This window comes from Taudactylus pleione, unplaced genomic scaffold (genome assembly GCF_031769625.1).
Source record: "Taudactylus pleione unplaced genomic scaffold, aTauple2 ptg002047l, whole genome shotgun sequence".
Lineage (NCBI taxonomy): Eukaryota > Metazoa > Chordata > Amphibia > Anura > Myobatrachidae > Taudactylus > Taudactylus pleione.
In genome coordinates this window covers 185,298-207,017 of record NW_028286442.1, presented here as the reverse complement: position 1 = coordinate 207,017, position 21,720 = coordinate 185,298, and the positions used below count along the sequence as shown (strand labels likewise).

At 44.3% G+C, this 21,720-nt stretch overlaps 1 protein-coding gene across 1 annotated transcript in view; it reads right to left on the bottom strand.

Annotated features, from left to right (window-relative positions):
• Positions 1-21,720, bottom strand: part of LOC148435707 (caspase-10-like) — a 136,816-nt gene that overhangs the window by 97,075 nt on the left and 18,021 nt on the right. Inside the window, exon 3 of the mRNA XM_088465622.1 lies at positions 19,771-19,867. Coding sequence (XP_088321748.1) covers positions 19,771-19,867 — 97 coding nt within the window. The remainder of the gene's footprint in view (positions 1-19,770; positions 19,868-21,720) is intronic.

Sequence of the window (21,720 nt, the reverse complement as noted above, 5' to 3'; positions counted from 1 at the left end):
TTTTAAGGGACCAAAAGTAATGGGACAAACTAAACAATCCTGAATCTAACTTTCACTTTTTAATACTTTGTTGCAAATCATTTGCAGGCAATTACAGCCCGAAGTCTGGAACGCATAGACATCACCAGACGTTGGGTTTCATCCCTGGTGATGCTCTGCAAATGTCTTCAGTTCCTGCTTGTTCTTGGGGCATTTTCCCTTCAGTTTTGTCTTCATCAAGTGAAGTGCATGCTCAATCGGATTCAGGTCAGGGGACTTGCTTGGCCATTGCATAACATTCCACTTTTCAGCCTTAAAAAACTCTTTGGCTGCTTTTGCAGTATGCTTCGGGTCATTGTCAATCTGCACTGTGAAGCACTGTCCAATGAGTTCTGAAGCATTTGACTGAATATGAGCATATAATTTTGCCCGAAACACATAAGAATTCATTCTGCTGCTTTTGTCAGCAGTCACATCATCAATAAATACAAGGGAACCAGTTCCATTGGCAGCCATACATGCCCATGCAATGACACTACCACCACCATGCTTCACTGATGAGGTGGTATGTTTTGGATCATGAGCAGTTCCTTTCCTTCTCCATACTCTTCTCTTCCCATCACTCTGGTACAAGTTGATCTTTGTCTCATCTGTCCATAGGATGTTGTTCCAGAACTGTAATGGCTTTTTTAGATGTTGTTTGGCAAACTCTAATCTGGTCTTCCTGTTTTTGTAGCTCACCAATGGTTTACATCTTGTGGTGAACCCTCTATATTCACTCTTGTGAAGTCTTCTCGTGATTGTTGACTTTGACACATATACACCTACCTCCTGGAGAGTGTTCTTGATTTGGCCAACTGTTGTGAAGGGGTTTTTCTTCACCCAGGAAATAATTCTTCTGTCATCCACCACAGTTGTTTTCCGTGGTCTTCCGGGTCTTTTGGTGTTGCTGAGCTCTCCGGTGTGTTCTTTCTTTTTAAGAATGTTCCAAACAGTTGATTTGGCCACACCTAATGTTTTTGCTATCTCTCTGATGGGTTTGTTTTGATTTTTCAGCCTAATGATGGCTTGCTTCACTGATAGTGACAGCTCTTTGGATCTCATATTGAGAGTCGACAGCAACTGATTCCAAATGCAAATGTCACACCTAGAATCAACTCCAGACCTTTTACCTGCTTAACTGATAATGAAATAACGAGGGAATAGCCCACACCTGTCCATGAAATAGCTTTTGAGTTGTTAGTCCCATTACTTTTGGCTCCTTAAAAAGTGGGAGGCACATATAGAAACCGTTGTAATTCCTACACCGTTCACCTGATTTGGATGTAATTACCCTCAAATTAAATCAGAAAGTCTGCAGTTAAAGCACATCTTGTTTGTTTCATTTCAAAGCCATTGTGATGGTGAATAGAGGCCAAAATATGAAAATTCTGTCAATGTCCCAATATTTATGCACCTGACTGTATATTCTTCCAGATGATGTGTATTACCTTTGTGGGAGAAAAGTTTACTATGGGGGATTTGGTAATTGTACATTGGGACGTTTGATACCCACCACATTCTTTACAGATGGGAATTAAGTTAATACCAAACAGATTCCTCATCATTTGTTAACCAAGAGAGCAGTGCAGCCTTTATTTGATGTGCCTTGGGTGAACAGATGTTGCATTAAGAAAGTATTTTCATTTAGAATTGATTTGGCAACCCTATTGGATAACCTCACTCAAATATATGATGAAACATTTCACTTAATGCTCAAAGAGATGCAAATGTTAAAGCGGGAATTACAGGTTCATTGTTAGGTTCTCGATTACCTCACTGCAAAATAAGGAGGTATGTGTATGGTAGTGGGCACTGCCTGCTGCAATTATATACTGTAAATGAACTCAGGTACAAATTGCAAAAGATAATTTTGCTAAACAGCATCATGAGGACAGTTGGTTACGGTGGTTCAACCCTGCAAATTGGTTTTCAGGAATAGGGGGTTGGTTCACTGGTTTACTGCACATGCTCATCTATGGAATCATGATCATAATATGCATGTATCTTGGGATCAAGGTATTATTTGTATGTGCAGGGAAATGTGGTAACACGCTGGATTCTGCTAAATTGATGCCGATTAGGAGAAAAGATTCCTATGAGAATATGATATACATGTCTTCCACACCATAAGCCCAAGGGTGGACTGTATTGGCAGAGCAAAATGGCTACTGACAGCCATTTTCATTCATGGTTCTTATGTGTGTATCAGACATGAAATGGTACAGGAATGTGGAAAGTAGACAAGCCATAAATCCTTTAGGCATTGTCTTTTGCGATGTACGCCTGCGTTAAGTTTTTAAAAAGTCCTTATCAGTAGTTAACCAATAGAGTAGTTTGAAGTAGGTTTATACCCATATTAGTAAGAGTTAGCTGGGTATGACAAGTAGGGTACTATATAAACAAAGAACAAAGGAGATTACAGCAGCCTGCCCTATGCCTGGATCAGTCTGCAGCTGGTGGCCAGGAAATTGTTTGTTCCAGCTCTAATCTGAATAGAGACGAGGCTCCTGGATCGTGTAACCATTTATATTCCGAAACTAAGGAACTATTATTCTTTTATATCTTGTTATTTGTTGTAATAAATTGCATCTTTTTTCAAGATATTGGTTTGTGTGGCTTAATTAACTTTTTGTATCCAAGAACCTTATTTCGTTCCACCAGGAACAGCAAGTAAGTATAACAAGAATCAGTATTTAATAAAAATGCATTCAAACACATATAAATTGAAGAATACTTAGCAGTATTATATAATAACATGATATACACTCTACTATATTCTAATACATATTGCGCTCTCCAATAGCAATTGGCATATAAGAGCAAAAAAGAAGAAGAATCCGCCTTGCATGAACCCAATTAGGGGCAAACAATTTGTGTCCTTGCTTGGTAGTAAAACAGACTTCATTAGCTGAAAAAAATATGTGTATATACCTTTGTCTCCAATAAATAAAGCCAGGTGTTACATTAAACGCCTCCTCCCTTTGGATTAACAGCGGTCACAATGTCCAGACCAACAGCCAACAAGGTAAAGCAATATTCCTTAACACGTTTCTACGATATTAAGGGTAGCGGTTTCTTCAGAAGGGAAAAAAAAGAGTATTGTCGCTATAGCACTTCTGTTTAATATTTAAAGGACCTTCATCCAATGAGAAGATCCCATTGATTTCAGACACCTGTGTCCAGGTGATGAGTGTACTGTATATAGCTAAAATCTGTGTCCATTCTTTTTAAAATCTTTCTCGCAACACAAAAGGAATATATTCACATTTAAAACTTTACATATCAAAGTATTCACATACATATAATCACAAAATAACAATCTATAATGGATGGCATCATTGAGAAATTAATGTTTTACTTTATTTGCTCAACTCAAAGTTGCTATATATATAGTTCAATTGCAAGATAAGTATACCACAATTCTCCAATTACTCTAGCTGAGTTTTAACAGCGAGCAAATGCAGACAAGTTTACATATGAGGTCCCAGGTTCTCATTCCAGTCTAGGAAGGAATTTCTTATTAATTATTATTTATTTGTTATAGTTTTTATATATTTTTCATCTTATATTTGTTAGACATTAATTAATTGAATAATTGCTGACTTATGTTTAATAGTTGTATAATCATTCACTGTAACTTTTTCTCACATCTATATCTAGTAGAAAACATTTTATATATTAACTTTCCTTATTGTTCCTCATCATACAACTTTCAATTCTTCTATAGATTTATAGCATTATCAAAAGAATATAGATAGCAAAGAACAGATAAACCAAAGTGTAAGATCTCTCTTTATGTTCTATCCTATTCTAAGGGTCTGAACATTATTCTCAAAATATATTTCGAATTGCTAACTAAAAGGATCCACTAAATCCATTTGATTCGCTAATCACTAAGAGTGTTCAACAAATATCAAATGTTATTTAATTCCATACATTCATTCAATTCCAAAGGTGACAATGTCCCCAAAGAATAGATCCAGTATGTTTCTTTTTACATAAGATTGCAAACCTCTTTCTATCGGTTTTACAATCTCGATACCCTGAACATTAAGCACCCTCACATCTCCGTAACATGTCTGGATAAACTATGCTTCGGGTTACCTTTAATAACATTCCTTCTGTGTTCCAAAAACCTTGAATTCAATGTTCTAGTGATACAGCCTACATATTGTAGACCGCACTTACAGGTTATTAAATACACCACATAAGTGGATTGACAGTTTATTAAACTTTTAATACAGAAAGAGGTTTTTAAAGATGATGAAACAACCTCTTTACTTCTATGTTTGATGAAATCACAGGTCATACAGTGATTTTTTTTCACATTTATAGCATCCTATAGAATTAACAGTAAGCCACTTAGATGTATTCAAAGTCCCCATTTTCTTATCTTGAAAATGACTGGGAGCTAGATGTTCTTTGAGATTAGTGGCCCTTTTAAAAATAACCTTAGGTTATTCTCCCAGGTAGTCAATTAAGGTCTTATCCAGTTTTAATATAGGATATTTTTTTTATAATATGCTTATTCTCTTTAGACTTTGAATTGTATTTAGAGACAAGCAGCGAAGTCTCTGGTTTATGTTGTTTTTCCATTTTCATAATTGATCTCTAACTCTGTTCTGAGCCTCATAGAACGCAGTTTCAAGGAGTCCCATGGGATAACCTTGTTCTAGAAAGTTATTTCTAAGTTATTTTGCTTGTAAAATGAATTGGGTATTATCTGTACAGTTTCTTTTCAGTCTAAGGTATTGCCCCTTAGGGATGTTGTTTATCCATGGTTTATAGTGGCAGCTCGTGTAATTCAAATACTTATTGCAATCCACTTCTTTCCTATAAGTGGTGCTTAAGATAGTATACCTCTCGACATGTAAAGCTATATCTAAAAATGTTATTTATAAATTAGATAAATGACATTACTTGTGAATTTTAAACCGTGAGTGTTATTATTTAAATGTGATAAAAATAGTGTAGTTGAATCTAAATCCCCTTTCCAAATTATAAATAAATTATCTATAAACCTGCCATAAAGCATCAAGTTTGCCCCAAACAGAACTCCCCAAATGTATCGCTCCTCGAACGATCCCATATAGAGGTTGGCGAAGCTTGGGGCGAACTTGGTGCCCATCGCAGTCCTGTGTACTTGTAAAAAATATTGTTTATTAAATATAAAATAATTATGAGTCAAATGTGTAATTAACAGAATCTTGGATAAAATGAACACGTGACTGATTCAACTTATCATCCAATTCCAAATAGTGTTTTAAAGCAATTATACAATTTTTTTGTGGAATATTCATGTAGAGCACAGGTTCTCAAACTCGGTCCTCAGGACCCCAAACAGTGCATGTTTTTATTATTATTATCCTTTATTTATATGGCGCCACAAGTGTTCCGTAACGCCTTACAAAGTACATAAAATAACAATTGAACAAGAAACGAGTAACTTACAGTACATTACAGTGCAGGACAAGCACATGGTTTATATACATTGCTGCAATAGCGATTAAAGCGCTCACAATAAGCAGCAGGGAGTTAGCAGTCAAGTGTTAGGTGCCCTTGTGGGGAGTAAGGTGTAGAGAGTTAGGGTTAGGATCTTTTAAAATGGGTCAGTAAGTAATGATTACACCCGTGCACCTGCCAGGTGAGCTGGAAAATGTGAACTGTGTGGGGTCCTGAGGACTGGGTTTGAGAACCCCTGGTGTAGAGTGATTCAACATCACATGTCAGGAATAGGTAGTCACTCTGCAACTTTATATCCCAAATTAGATTCAGAACATGGGTAGTATCCCTAATATAAGGTTTTAACTCTATAACATATGGCTGTAAAAAACGGTCTACAAAGGTGGATATATTTGATGTCATGGAGCCAATGCCCGAAATGATTGGGCGCCCTGGAGGAGAGGAGATACTTTTATGAATTTTGGGCATATAAAAAAATATATTCCTGTTTATCAATGATCCGTTCACTTAAAGCCTGATCTAACATCTTTTTTAATATAATCAAATATTGTTTAGTAGGATTGGAGGGAAGTTTACTATAAAAGAGTCTTCTAGCTGTCTATAGGATTTGCTTAAGTCAGTTGTTCCCAAACTTTTTTGAACCATGGCGCCCTAGAGTAACAGCCTTGTTTTCACAGCACCCCTAGGCCAAAAGTTTGTTAATGAGAAATTCAGAAAAAAATATAGTAAAGTAGTAAAGTGAAGTAAATTGTGCTGACCGGTCATCCTTAGGCTCAGTTATGTGGTGGTGACAGTTTTGTGCTTCTGTTTGTCCACATATTTACATTATAGCGACCATAAATAATTTGATATGGTGCTGGACAACCATCCTGAGGCACCTCTGCAAGTGCCACAAAGCACCCCAGGGTGCCACGGCGCACAGTTTGGGTGCCACGGCGCACAGTTTGGGAACCACTGGCTTAAGTAATGTTTTTTGGGGGGATACGACTCCTCCTCCCTTACCTGCTGCTTTAATGGATATGTTTTATCACTCATTAGTGATTTTAAGGCTTTCCTTTTGTTTGAATGTAAAGTGTCATGACAACATTTGGCCTTATCTCTCGACTGCTTTAGCGGCACCCCACTAAAGCAGCCTGTGTGTTGCAGTTTCCCACAGGTGGGGAAAACCGCAGTGTAGCGGTCACCGCCAGTGAATGGATGCAGAGTGCATGCGCCCAGCATCCATTCACACTGACAGCAGCGTTTAGGGGCAGCCCAGCATGTCCGTAAGTGCTGGGCCCGCCCCCAAGATTGACGAAAAGGGGACGCGTCTTAGAGACATGCTCTCTTTTCCTTGGCCATGCCCCCTTTTCGGAGCGCGCAGATGTGCCCTTTCTCTACTTCCGGCGCCGGACCTAGAATGAACACTACTAAGAACCTCATTTATACTCCATGTTAATTGTACAGTTTATCATAATTTTTTGGACTATCAGTATTCTTAGTGCTTACAGTGTGCACCTGCATTCTATTCTTTTTTTCTGCTTGGCACTGCAAGTCTCAGCACGGTAGTATCTTTTATGTTTAAAATTAGGACGTGCAGTCCAGGCCCCCCCTCACTTTTCTCTGCGTTTGTGTATATAAAGTACACTTGAAGGTAGAGTCTCCCTCTGCCTGGTACTAGCACCCTCCCATCTGCCCTTAGGTGATTTTATTTAATACAGGTCCTTGCCTTGCTGTCTACATATTAGAATGGGAACTATTATAGGTAAGTCCTGGATAAATTGATATAATGTGTCAATATGGGAATCAGTATTTAATGCCAGCAGCTGAATAGCCGTCAGATCAAATACAGATAGCGGAACCCCGACGGACCTGATTCCCAACTGGGGCTGGTATGTAACCTACCCCTCCGCGCTCTCCCCCCTAACCCTATCTTAGTGGTGCCTAACCACAGTTAGTGCCTAAACCTAACCCTCCTGGGGGGGTGCCTAACCCTAACCCCCCCTAGTGGTGCCTAACCCTAACCCCCCTTTCCCTACTCTAACCTTCCCAGAGAGGTGCCTAACCCTAAGTCTCCCCAAAGGGTCCCTAAACCTACCCCCCCCACCCCCCGTGGCTAGGGTGCTAAGATCCCCAGCTTACCTTCGTTCGGTATGCTAGGTGTCGGTATTTTGTAGTGGGACTAATGATAGGCGTCGGGTTTTTCGACGCCTATCTTTAGTCCCCCGTCAGGCTCCCAGTGTCGAGGATATCCTGGCTGCATCCCGTCAAAATGTTCTAAAAAGTATTTTGCAAGAAGTAGCGCTAACTCAAAAGTCTAAAGGTAACAATGTAACTGTCAGATAAGAGAAATGTGCTAAATCTCAATGTCCTAATGTGGGTAAGTAACTTGCTCCTGAAGAAAGCACCTTAGGTACAGAAATGCATTGAGCGCATGCTGTATTTATTCTATATAGATCCACTGTGCCTAGCACACCTAGCAGTTTCTTACTCACATTGGGACACTAGGGAGAATGCAAAGCCCGCCATAGAGATGCCTCTATCGAGTACCTGCTGTCACTGACACGGGCTTCCAGGCATTTAGTCACAAGCCTCCCTTAGCCCAGAGCCGGCTACACTGCTTTGCTGCAGAGACATCACTTGAGCACAACAACCTGCTATAGTGGCACCAAATTACGGCACTCTCAGCCGGTGATACCATTTAACCCTTCGCTGCTGGATTACATACTGTGAGGAGGCAAGGGAAAAGGACTTCTAGGACTTGCCTGCATGTTGAAAAGAGTTAACCCCATGACCCAGTTCTGTTTCTTAAATTGAAGCCCTCAGTCTGCATAAGTCTCATACAGGAAGTTTGTCAGTTTGTCAGCAGCAGATAGCAAGGGAGTGTTTCTGTTACAAAGCCCTCCTTGTTCCTCTCTGGAAAGACTGACACCAGGGCCCACCAAAGAGAGAGAGAGGGAAGTAGGGTGGTGCAGCAAGGGGAATTGTGGGGAAGTGTGTGAGTACAGTGTGATCCTGGAGGTTGGGGTGTGGTCCCCTCTCAGTGTCTTTAGATACAGAGCAGCTCTGTGTGCCCTGCTACAGCTGTCATTGCTGGCCAGGTAGGGAGGAGATATATAACAGCTCTGTGTGCCCTGCTACAGCTGTCATTGCTGACCAGATAAGGAGGAGAGATATAGCAGCGCTGTGTGCCCTGCTACAGCTGTCATTGCTGGACAGGTAGGGAGAAAATATACAGCAGCTGTGTGCCCTGCTACAGCTGTCATTGCTGGCCAGGTAGGGAGGAGATATAGAGCAGCTCTGTGTGCCCTGCTACAGCTGTCATTGCTGGCCAGGTAGGGAGGAGATATATAGCAGCTGTGTGCCCTGCTACAGCTGTCATTGCTGACCAGGTAGGTAGGAGATATACAGCAGCTGTGTGCCCTGCTACAGCTCTCATTGCTGGAGAGAGGAGATATACAGCAGATCTGTGTGCTCTGCTACAGCTGTCATTGCTGGCCAGGTAGGGAGGATATATATAGCAGCTCTGTGTGCCCTGCTACAGCTGTCATTGCTGGCCAGGTAGGGAGGAGATATATAGCAGCTCTGTGTGCCCTGCTACAGCTGTCATTGCGGGCCAGGTAGGGAGGAGATATATAGCAGCTGTGTGTGCCCTGCTACAGCTGTCATTGCTGGCCAGGTAGGGAGGAGATATATAGCAGCTGTGTGTGCCCTGCTACAGCTGTCATTTCTGGCCAGGTAGAGAGGAGATATACAGCAGCTCTGCTCCACTGGAGATCGTCCACAAGTAGGAAATGCTGTGTTTGTAAGGGGGAATCCACTGACGCGTTTCGCCCCTTTCAACTTGGGCTTTTTCAAAGAGTGCTTGAGGAGAGATATAGCAGCTGGAAAGGACTTTGCTGAACTTTGAGTGGACTGTATTGATGAAACCCTGCTTACTGTTTGCTGGATTTTTGTGTCTCCATGAATAAAGTTCATCATTCCTTCATTATAACCCACTCCACTGTGAGATCCCTGAACCCCAGGATACCCAGGTCACCCGGTATCCTCACATTTGGCGGCAGTAATTCCAGGGGAGTGAGTAGAAGCAACGTTAACACCAGAGAATATCAGCAAGGAGAGTCAGTCAGGAGTTGCAACCAGTGGCCAAATTGAAAACGTTATGAGAGAGCAGGAGAAGTTTTACTGGACAGCCCAGAAACTGCAAGGATTTTGCAGGATGAAGGGAATTGCATATAATGGGACTGACAACCGGGAGATTCTGGTACTGCGGTTACTGGAGTGGGTTCGTGCACACCCAGAGGATCCCGACCACCTGAGTGATGATGAAGGCGGACCGACAGGCAGCGGAAGCACTTCTTCCAGTCGGTTACCTGAGTCAACCACCGCTACTCCCGCCCTACTACAGAGCTGGCTGGGGGCGCTATGTGAAAGTGCAACTACACAAGAGAGAGCTGGAGTGATACAAGCGACATTAGGGGTACAAATCCCTACTAGCAGCGGAACTGTGCTGTTGTCCAGAGGGGCTGAACAAGAGAAGCGGCGCTTGGGATTTAAGGATGTTCCCACATTTCGAAAGAATGAAACCGACATTGACACTCACCTCCAGATCTTTGAGAATCTCATGGGACAGAGGGCTTCATTCAGAGCCGCTCGTAAGCGGCCGCTCGTTTGTTCCGAGCGATGTTCGCACATCTGCGCATGCGTACGGGTTGAAATACGCATGCGCGAACCAGTCAGTGCGGCCGAAAATCGTGTGCTCGCAAAATAGCGAATGCCTGCTAATTTGAGTGACAGGATGAGACGTATGTGGGTGGTAACAGGGGAAGGTGCTTGAAAACGGGGAGTGGAAATCAGAACGCAGGCGTGCCTAAAGGTCAAAACGGGCGTTTTAAGGGTGTGCATAACAAAGAAGCGTCATCGACCACGTCAGTGGGGTGTTTTTTAGCCAGAACTGCTCGCATGATTGCGGTAGGAAAAACCAACCACAAGAATAGCGAGCAGTTCATACGCTGTTCGATGTACACGATTAATCTAATAAATAGTGGCCTGGGGGCGTATTTTTCAAAAGAACGACCGCATGTTTTGTTCGCTCGTTCAGACATAGAGGCGTCAACAGACTGCAAAGAGCGAACGGTTAATTTAAATAGCCACCCCCTTTTTCTGAACGAGCGAGCGCAAATAGCGTCCGGCTCTGAATCAGACCCAGAGCCAGCTGAATGGCCCAAGTACTTGGGGCCAAGTCTCACCGGTAGGGCTCTGGAAGCCCACAGGGCTCTAATTCCCCAGGAATGTGGAGTCTACACCAGTATATAATAGGCATTCTGCAGAATCTTATCGTCTCAAATTCAGGACACTGAGCAAAAGTGGGACTGTTTCCTACCAAGAGTTTGCCAGTCAGCTACGGAAAGCTTGTGGAAAATGGCTCGAGGGTAGACTTACCTCTACTGTGGGGCAGATTGTCAACCTAATTGTGGTAGAACAACTAATGATTAAGATGGCACCAGAGGTACAGGAGTGGTTCGCAGACCGGAAGCCCAGCACACCTGAACAAACTGCAGAATGGGCTGATGAATATATAGCTAACCGTCCCCAATGGAGAGTCTTCAGTGCAACAGGTGGTGCAAGAACCACACGAGTGGAGAAGCTCCCTGACAGAGAACTGCGCATCAATGATAGTAGTAAAGGAGGGCCTTTCAAAAACATCTGTTATCAACCACCAAGATTCAAAGTGGCTAACCCAGAACCTCGGAAGTGTTACCGCTGCAATCAACCAGGACACTTGTTGAGGGACTGTCCACGCACGCGAGGGCCATTCCCTGGGGCTAGACCGGCCCCAGTCTCTGTGGTATGTTACCCCATGGAGGATTATTGCGAGGCGGTCATCCAGTCAGATGCGGTCGAGATGATGGATGGGGTGTATTTTGTAGACCTGGTTCTGGGGGAGGAGCAGGCAACTCCTCAGACTATGTAGAGGCACTTACAGCCTGTGTTGGTAGAGGACCAGCGGGTACAGGGCCTACGAGATTCTGGGGCCTCACTCACATTGATTGAGCCAGACCTGATTCCCACCTCCCGGGTGATTCCTGGACAGTATTTACGAATTGCCACCGCCGGGGTACAACAGACCCATATCCCCGTCGCCAAGATACATCTCGACTGGGGAGCCGATCAAGGAATCATGGAGGTCTGAGTACTCAAGGGGCTACCAGCCAAGGTCATCCTCAGGAATGATCTGGGACAGGGACTGGTGACACGCTTCGTTCAAGTGGTGACCCGGAGCCAAAGCCACAAAGCACTGACCCAGGTGACAGATTCAGAACAGAACCAACCTACCCCGACCACAACGGTGAGTGATTCCAGGCCCTTGTCCAGTACTTCAGAGATAGACTTGGGGGAGGTGGACCGGAGCGAGTTTCGACAGGTATAGTAAGGGACAGTTAGGAGAGGAATGGGCATACGGACTCCCACCCACAGCAACGCTGATAAGATACCAGCAAGCTGCCACTCTCATTAGTAACAAAAGAGCAGAAACATATGTGTTATTTGTATGTTTGTTTTGTTTGTCCGCTCAGATCACCACAAGCGCTTAAACACTTTTTGCACTATTACTATTTTAATTTTAAGCAGCTAATTAGTCAAGCGCATACACTCCATTTCTTCTGGTGACACGCTTCGTTCAAGTGGTGACCCGGAGCCAAACCCACAGAGCACTGACCCAGGTGATAGATTCAGAACAAAACCAACCTACCCCGACCACAATGGTGAGTGATTCCAGGCCCTTGTCCAGTACTTCAGAGATAGACTTGGGGGAGGTGGACCGGAGCGAGTTTTGACAGGCCCAACGGACAGACCCTTCCCTAAGTAAATTAAGGAGCGCAGCCGAACTGGAATTGGAAACAGCCGATGGGAGCAAGATAGTTTGGGAAGAGGAATTGCTGTACCGAGTGGTCGTTCCTCAGTCTGGACAGGAAAGTCATGCCCACTACAGTTGGTGGTACCTACACCGTACAGAGCACAATTACTAGCGCTTGCTCATGACATTCCAGCAGCCAGGCATTTTGGCACCCGTAAAGCACTGGCCCGACTGTTGCAGAATTTCTTCTGGCCACGGATCTCTAGAGACGTTAAGCAGTATCGAGACACCTGCGATACCTGCCAGAGACTGGGGAAGCCCCAGCGAAAAGCTCCTCTGCACCATTACCTATTATAGGGGAGCCCTTTGCCCATGTTGCCATAGACCTAGTCGGACCATTAGCTATTCCCAATCATACGGGAAAAAAGTACATTCTAACGCTGGTGGACTTTGCTACACGCTATCCTGAGGCTGTGGCCCTATCATCTATTGACACAGAACATGTTGCGCAAGCATTGACGGACATATTCAGTCGGCTTGGATACCAGCAGGAAGTCGTCACAGATCAAGGACCCCAATTCCAAGGTGAACTAATGGGGGGTTCGACCACCTCTTTTCATCTGCAGACGAACGGACTCTGTGAACATTTCAATGGAACGCTAAAAAGACTTCTACAAGCTTACGTGCAGTCCGAAGGGAGGGACTGGGAGAGAGCCATGCAACAGCTTCTATTTGCTTATCGGGAAGTCCCCCAGGCATCTACTGGATATTCCCCTTTTGAACTTTTGTACGGCCGGAAAGTGCGGGGGCTCTAGACCTGGTCAAAGAGAGCTGGGAGGGAACTTTCCAAGAACACCAGCAGCCCATTTTACAATATGTAGAGAATATGCGGAACCGCATGAGAAGATTGCTACAGTTAACCCAAGAGCATCTCAGGGAATCACAAGAGAGACAAAAGGAATGGTACGACGCCCACGCTGAAGACCGAGAGTTGCATCCATGGCAAAAATGGTGCTTATCCCAGTGCGATGAAACAAACTGCAAGCCGGCGTGGGAAGGACCGTATACCGTGGTAAGGCGCACCGGACCGGTCAATTACGTGATTGCCCTGGATAAGGGAGGGAAGTACCTACGCACCTTCCATATAAATCGAATTAAGGCCGATCGTGATCGTCAAGTAGTAACAATGGCGGTATGTTGTCCTCCGATGGAGACACCAGAAACTGATCCATTGCTTGACCTTTTGGGAGCTGCTAAAGAGAAGAAAGGAGTGGAATCCGTCCAGGTGGGACAACAGCTGAATGCAGCCCAGCAGCAGGAGATATGGAGGATCTTAGAGGCTGAAAAGGCCCAGTTTTCTTGTCTACCTTGTTGAACTCATCTGACCGCCCACAATGTGAACACTGGGGAATGCTAGGCCCATCCGGGTGTTATGAGGCAGGTAAAGGATGAGATCAAGGAGATGCTAGCTTTGGGGGTCTGTGACTGGACGCCTTTCGTCTAGGCCGGCCCTGGTTACGGGTTAGCGCTTTTGGACTCCCACTCACCGTCAGTGACCACCTGTCAATGACTCCGCCCACTGCACCGTGGGCGTGTAACGATGCTGCCACCACCAAACTCTACCATCGGCGTTTGGAACCGCTTTTTACGTTACCCTCAGGCTCCCACCGCCGGCGCCTGGAACCACTCTGCTGCGTATGCGTCGACTAACCACGGACACACCTCCTGTTTGGAGGAATAGCGTTTTGTGCAATTCTGTTGGTCGCAGGGTACAGATGTAGTAGAATTTAAAAGCAAAAGTTGTTTATTTGCTCAAAGTCTTAAAAAAGACCCTCCCTTCGGATTGAAGGGGAATAATCAGCATACATAAGATGTTACAGGAATCAAACAGCAGGTCTCCTCCACAAAGGATTGTCAAAGATGTACAATTTTACCAGGCATGAAGCCTTCTTTTATGCCACTCTAATACACATTTCCACAGGGGGTAAGCCCGCCCTGTGGTTTCCAACCAATCAATTTAAGTGCAATTTAAGTGCATGACCTGTGCATGTGCTAGCCACATGCACGTTTAACATTGTCCCCTATGGACAGAGGGGAGTGGTCACTCCCCTGAGCCTACCTGGGGTTTTGGTCGCCACCCAGGAGTCGGCTCGTCTAGGGCCGGGGGAAGGTTTCCCTCCAAAACCCTACTTCCAGGAATCTGCTAAGGGACCAAGCTTCCTACCTCTGCCTGAATCTGAGCTCCAGAGGTGGGCAAGCAGGATCCCTGGGCACGGTTTCCCGGCCATGGGAGGGAAGCTATTTGGAGCTCCCTGCCACACTTAGCTGGCTGCCTGAGCCAGCTCGCTATGCACCCCCTCATACCACTTCCAGGCATGAGGCTACATAGGAGGACATTTTATTCCCCTAGGGAGGAGACTGGGGGACCCAGCAGCCCACAGAGAGCTCCGGATCCCCCTGGACCTCCACAGACCACAGGTAAGTGCACTTTACTTAAATTATACATTTAAACACTTTTAAACACTTGCAGCACTGCAGCCCAGGGCCTGCTGTCTGGGCTCAGTGCTGCACATACATTTTAAATACATTTTATTTAACAACGTGTATGTGTGTGCTTGGGCTTTACTTTACTCAGCCCTTCCATGCTGGGACACTGGGAGCCAAGCTCCTAGTCCCCAGCATAGGGCTTTCAGCTCTGCAGCCTGGGACCCTGCCCTGGCTGCAGCAGCTGTACTTTTACTCAGCAGCGCTCAGCTGTTGCTTCCTTCTCAGCGCTGGGGGTCCAGGGAGCGTGCTCTCCCTGTCCCCTGGCATGCAGGCACCTAGGCTCTGCAGTCCAGGGACTCAGACCCTGCTGCAGTGGCACTGTATACTCCGCTGCCTGACCGCAGGAAACAGCCGGCATGGAGTAGCCAGTGGTAACCCTCAAAGCACTGGGGCGCCAGGAGCTAAGTTCCTGGACTCCAGTGCTCTGCTCCTACCAGTCCTGCATCGTTGCGCCACGGGCCGGCTTGCCCGGACCCCCAGCGTGCGGCTCCAGGCACTCTCAGTGCTAGAGGTACAGGAAGCTGGAACTCCCTGTTCTCCAGCAGGCGGCTACTCAGTCCCAGCGGCAGCGGTTTCCTGCCGCCCGCCACGCTGGGGATTGGGGAAGCGGGCTCTCCCTTTACCCCCAGCATGTGCAGCAACCGGCCCTGCAGTCCAGGACACTCAACCCGACTGCAGGGGCAGCCTCCGCCGGGTCCGCCATTGCCGCCCTGCCGGAGCTTACCTCTGGCAGCGTGCAGCACTGTACTCCAGTCCCCTGGTGCGCTGCATCGGGGTTAAACAACAGCGCTGCCGTGGCCTTAGAGCGGGTCCGACCGCGGCAGCACAAACCCATCCTCCCACACACCCGGCACCTGGCAATACAATCCAAAGATGGCGCCTAGCGCCGATAATACATTTTACAACAGGGCGCCGAGCGCCTATTAGTACATTTAAAATTGGCGCCTAGCGCCCATTGTCCCTTTAGAAAATGGCGCCGCAGCACAGGGGTTAACCCCTTCAGTGCCGCGGCAGCCATTAACCACGTGTGGCCAGCCTCCGGCCACAGGGTCATAGTGCCATCTAAAAGCTGGGCTTGTGTTGGTTCCCAAGAAAGATGGAACCACGCGGTTTTGTGTGGACTATCGCAAATTGAACAAAGTCACCACCACTGACGCTTAACCCTATGCCCCATGTTGATGAGCTACTGGATCGGATTGAAGGGGCTGAGTTTGTCTCAACACTGGACTTGAGCAAAGGCTACTGGTAAATCCCACTTACCAAAGAGGCACAGGAGTGCTCTGCCTTCATCACACCAGAAGGACTCTTTGAGTGGACTACCATGCCTTTCGGGATGAAGAACGCCCCTGCCACATTCCAGCGAATGGTTAATGAATACCTGGACGGGTGTCAAGACTTTTCCCAAGCCTACCTAGTTGACATTGCCATCTTCAGCCATACCTCGGAGCATTTAATTCAGGTGACAGAAGTGCTCAAGAGGATTAGACAGGCTGGAGTCACCATACGCCCAGATAAGTGTCAGATGGGGATCGCTGAGGTTCAGTACCTAGGACATCAGGTCAGAGGAGGTGCTATCAGACCTGATCCGGCAAAGGTGGAGGTTATTGCCAATTGGCCCCAACCTGTCAACCAGAAACAAGTGCGGACGTTCCTTGTAGTCGCTGGCTATTACAGGAAATTTATACCACATTACAGCACCGTGGTCAAGGCTCTGACGGACTTGACCAAAAAGAGATATGCTTGAAATATTGAATGGACTGTTGAGTGTGAGCAAGCTTTCAACACCTTAAAAGACTTGCTGACTCGAGCCCCAGTGTTGGCTGCCCCTGACTACAACAGAAAGTTTATTGTGCAGACAGACGCATCAGGGTGTGGACTTGGGGCAGTGTTGAGTCAAGTGGGAGAAGACGGTAGGTAACATGCAATTGTGTATCTATCTAAACTAGCTGACCGAGAGATAGCCTATGCCACTATCGAAAAAGAATGTCTAGCCATAGTCTGGGCCTTAAAGAAGTTACAACCATATCTTTATGGGAAAGAATTTACTGTTGTGACTGACCATAACCCGTTGTATTGGCTAAACAGAACCTCGGGGGAAAATGGGAGGTTGTTGAGGTGGAGTCTGGCGTTACAAAGTTTCAACTTTTCCATATCTCACAAAAAGGGACGAGAATATCACAATGCTGACGGGCTATCCAGATGTGTGGAAACAAATATCAAGCTTTGCAGACCCTCGGGTCGAGTCGACAGTCAGGACTCCAACATTTGGACCATGTCTGTCTCCTCGATTTAAGAAGGGGGAAGTATGTGAGGAGGCAAGGGAAAAGGACTTCTAGGACTTGTCTGCATGTTGAAAAGAGTTAACCCCATGACCCATTTCTGTGTTATTAAATTGAAGCCCTCAGTCTGCATAAGTCTCATACAGGAAGTTTGTCAGCAGCAGACAGCAAGGAAGTGTTACTGTTACAAAGCCCTCCTCCTTCCTCTCTGGAAAGACTGACACCAGGGCCCACCAATGAGAGAGAGGGAAGTAGGGTGGTGCAGCAAGGGGAATTGTGGGGAAGTGTGTGAGTACAGTGTGACTCTGGAGGTTGGGGGTGTTGTCCTCTCTCAGTGTCTTTAGATATATAGCAGCTCTGTGTGCCCTGCTACAGCTGTCATTGCTGGCTGTGAGGATACCGGGGGACCTGGGTATCCCGGGGTTCAGGGATCACACAGTGGAGCAGGTTATAATGAAGGCAAGATGAACTTTACCCATGGAGACACAGAAATCCAGCAAACAGTAAGCAGGGTTATATCAATACAGTCCACTCAAAGTTCAGCAAAGTCCTTTCCAGCTGCTATATCTCTCCTCAAGCACTCTTTGAAAAAGCCCAAGTTGAAAGCGGCGAAACGTGTCAGTGGATTCCCCCTTACTACACAGCATTTCCTACTTGTGGACGATCTCCAGTGGAACCGCCAGCTGGTTTGTTTGCAGCCGCAATTTGTTCTCCGCGGCGTCACTGCAGACCGGCATCGGCATTGTTATTTTAGCTGGGCGGTACTGTCAAGTGAGCAGACACGAGGGGAGATTGAGGGACAACTGATTCCAAATACCCCTGCTACAACACCTGCTCACTTTAACTGGAGAAACCAGCTTCCATTACATACAGAGGCGCTGCACCGCTGACCTGTATTAAGGACAGCTGAGGATAACATATCAGCGCAGCAGGAGCCAAGGGAGACGGTATGATTGCTTGTGCCTAGCCATACTTCCTATAGCATTAACTTATTTCACAGGAGAAATTGGCATCTTTATTTGCTCACCGCAACGCTATATTACCTGACCTGTACAACGGATAGGTACAGCGGTTTTTCAATATTCGGCTGGCAAGTCAGTACATGACATTCAACTGTTATATGGGGGACACATGATCAATATTCTAATTGGATTGCTCTGGGCATTTTACCCTTTGTATTGATGTGAAATATTCATGCCATATCATGCACAGTAAGCAAAGTGGTTTTTAGTGTAGATATATATGCTCAATAGAGGTTTATTGTCTTGTGTATTGTATATTTTTAATAATGTGAGTTATATTTGTCTGTAGACTATGTGTATTTTTAATTGTGAACAAATATTGAATTAAAAATTAATATATCAACAAATCAGTACAAATTTCCTATTTTGGAGCCATGACTGACTTATGTATGCATGTGAAGTCTGCTACCTTGCTTTATCTTCCTTTATATTAACGCAGTCTGATACAAATTGCATTCTTGGTTTTTGGTTTGTTTTTTATCATTTTAGACTTGCTGCTTTTAAGTAACTGGTTGTTGCACATCTATTTGGTAAAATTTGGACTTCCAGATTAGCGTGGGGATCATTGGTTTGGTGCGTACCTTCTAGATTATACCTAGAATCTGATTGGTTGCTATGGGCAACATCTCCACTTCTAAAAACTCTCACTTTAGTAAATATACCCCTAGATCTCAGATGGAAACTGACTCATATCCAGTGCGTCACCAGCACTATACATACCTCTCCTGTGATGCAGCTAATTTACATATATAACGGATTTAGATATTCATTGTACACACTAGATATATTGGTGTAATAGTAAATTATTTTAACTGATGTAAACAAGTAGTTAAGTAGAATTGTATTTCACTTTGCAGACTTCAGGCACGATTTCATTTGGACACTTTAAAGTGTGTAAAGCGTCGGTGATGGCAGCGAAGTGGAGAAGGTTCTGACCGTCTCTGCAGCCACCAACATTGCAGATTGTTACTTGCATTACATAGAGGTAAGCAGGAAAAGCTGCAGTGTTGCTGTACTGTAATTAGCGGTGATGTCTGAAGACGCACATCGCAACTGCACATTGCTGACAATTAAACACCCCCTAATAATGTACCTGTTTATCTCATAAAACCTCAAAACTGTGACTTATGATCTGTACTTTAGAAATATAGGGGGAGATGTACTAAGCAACGCTTCCGCGAAGCGGTACATCCCCCCTGACTACGCGTGAATACCATGGTTCATTACCGTGGTATGTACAAAGGATTTCGCAAAGGACAGCTCTCTCGATAGGGCTGTCATTTGCGATGCCGCTGGGCAGAGGGACTTACGGATTGAACACCCAGAATTCCTTCTGCGCATGTGCAGAAGGAGGCGGGCCGCGGGGGCTCATGGGAGGGATACGATCAGATCCCTCACACCCATGAGCGTTGCGTTAAGAAGCCCATAGGCTTCTATTGCGTAACCATGAAGGTGTCGTTACCTAGCGATGCGAAGATGCAGAATGCTTAGTACATACAGGGAATGCTGTAAAACCCCCCAAAAATGCATTTTCGGGGGTTTTAGCACATTTTCCCCATTAGTACATGTCCCCCATAGTGAAATAAAGTATTAGGAGTCTCACCTTGTTTTCTTTAAACTTGTTTGGAAGTTTCAAGAGGAATATTATATTCTTTAGGTCATCCTTGGTGATGTTTTCATAAAGCTCAAAAAGCATTCGTCTGTTTTTATACAAAGGACAAATGAATAATTTTTAACAAAAAGTAGAAAACACATTATTTGGTGTAAAGAATAATGTACTCACAACAACACAATACTAATATTAAAATGTTCAAAATATTACTATAGCAACAAATTATTGGAGTGGAAGAGATTCCAAACTACAAGAATATTATTACTGAGCACTATCAGATAAAATTAAGTATATGTTTACGAATAATTAATTGCCAAAATATATATATTTTATGTTATTAGGTATACTTTAAAATAGTAAACACTTATTGCTGACAATAGATATGAACAATAAAACAAAGCAAAATATAAAGAAACCCAAAAACAATGTGGCTCAAAAGGTGAAGTACCTAATAGCAGTGTATTTATACTAACTGTACATTTATTACTGACAAGCGTTACTGCTTCTATACTGGCAGTCACACATCAGCCTAATAGCAGTGTATTTATACTAATTGTACATTTATTACTGACAAGCGTTACTGCTTCTATACTGGCAGTCACACATCAGCCTAATAGCAGTGTATTTATACTAATTGTACATTTATTACTGACAAGCGTTACTGCTTCTATACTGGCAGTCACACATCAGCCTAATATCAGTGTATTTATACTAACTGTACATTTATTACTGACAAGCGTTACAGCTTCTATACTGGCAGTCACACATCAGCCTAATAGCAGTGTATTTATACTAATTGTACATTTATTACTGACAAGCGTTACTGCTTCTATACTGGCAGTCACACATCAGCCTAATATCAGTGTATTTATACTAACTGTACATTTATTACTGACAAGCGTTACTGCTTCTATACTGGCAGTCACACATCAGCCTAATAGCAGTGTATTTATACTAATTGTACATTTATTACTGACAAGCGTTACAGCTTCTATACTGGCAGTCACACATCAGGCTAATAGCAGTGCATTTATACTAATTGTACATTTATTACTGACAAGCGTTACTGCTTCTATACTGGCAGTCACACATCAGCCTAATAGCAGTGTATTTATACTAATTGTACATTTATTACTGACAAGCGTTACTGCTTCTATACTGGCAGTCACACATCAGCCTAATATCAGTGTATTTATACTAACTGTACATTTATTACTGACAAGCGTTACAGCTTCTATACTGGCAGTCACACATCAGCCTAATAGCAGTGTATTTATACTAATTGTACATTTATTACTGACAAGCGTTACTGCTTCTATACTGGCAGTCACACATCAGCCTAATATCAGTGTATTTATACTAATTGTACATTTATTACTGACAAGCGTTACAGCTTCTATACTGGCAGTCACACATCAGGCTAATAGCAGTGTATTTATACTAATTGTACATTTATTACTGACAAGCGTTACTGCTTCTATACTGGCAGTCACACATCCGCCTAATATCAGTGTATTTATACTAATTGTACATTTATTACTGACAAGCGTTACTGCTTCTATACTGGCAGTCACACATCCGCCTAATATCAGTGTATTTATACTAATTGTACATTTATTACTGACAAGCGTTACTGCTTCTATACTGGCAGTCACACATCAGCCTAATAGCAGTGTATTTATACTAATTGTACATTTATTACTGACAAGCGTTACTGCTTCTATACTGGCAGTCACACATCAGCCTAATAGCAGTGTATTTATACTAATTGTACATTTATTACTGACAAGCGTTACTGCTTCTATACTGGCAGTCACACATCAGCCTAATATCAGTGTATTTATACTAACTGTACATTTATTACTGACAAGCGTTACAGCTTCTATACTGGCAGTCACACATCAGCCTAATAGCAGTGTATTTATACTAATTGTACATTTA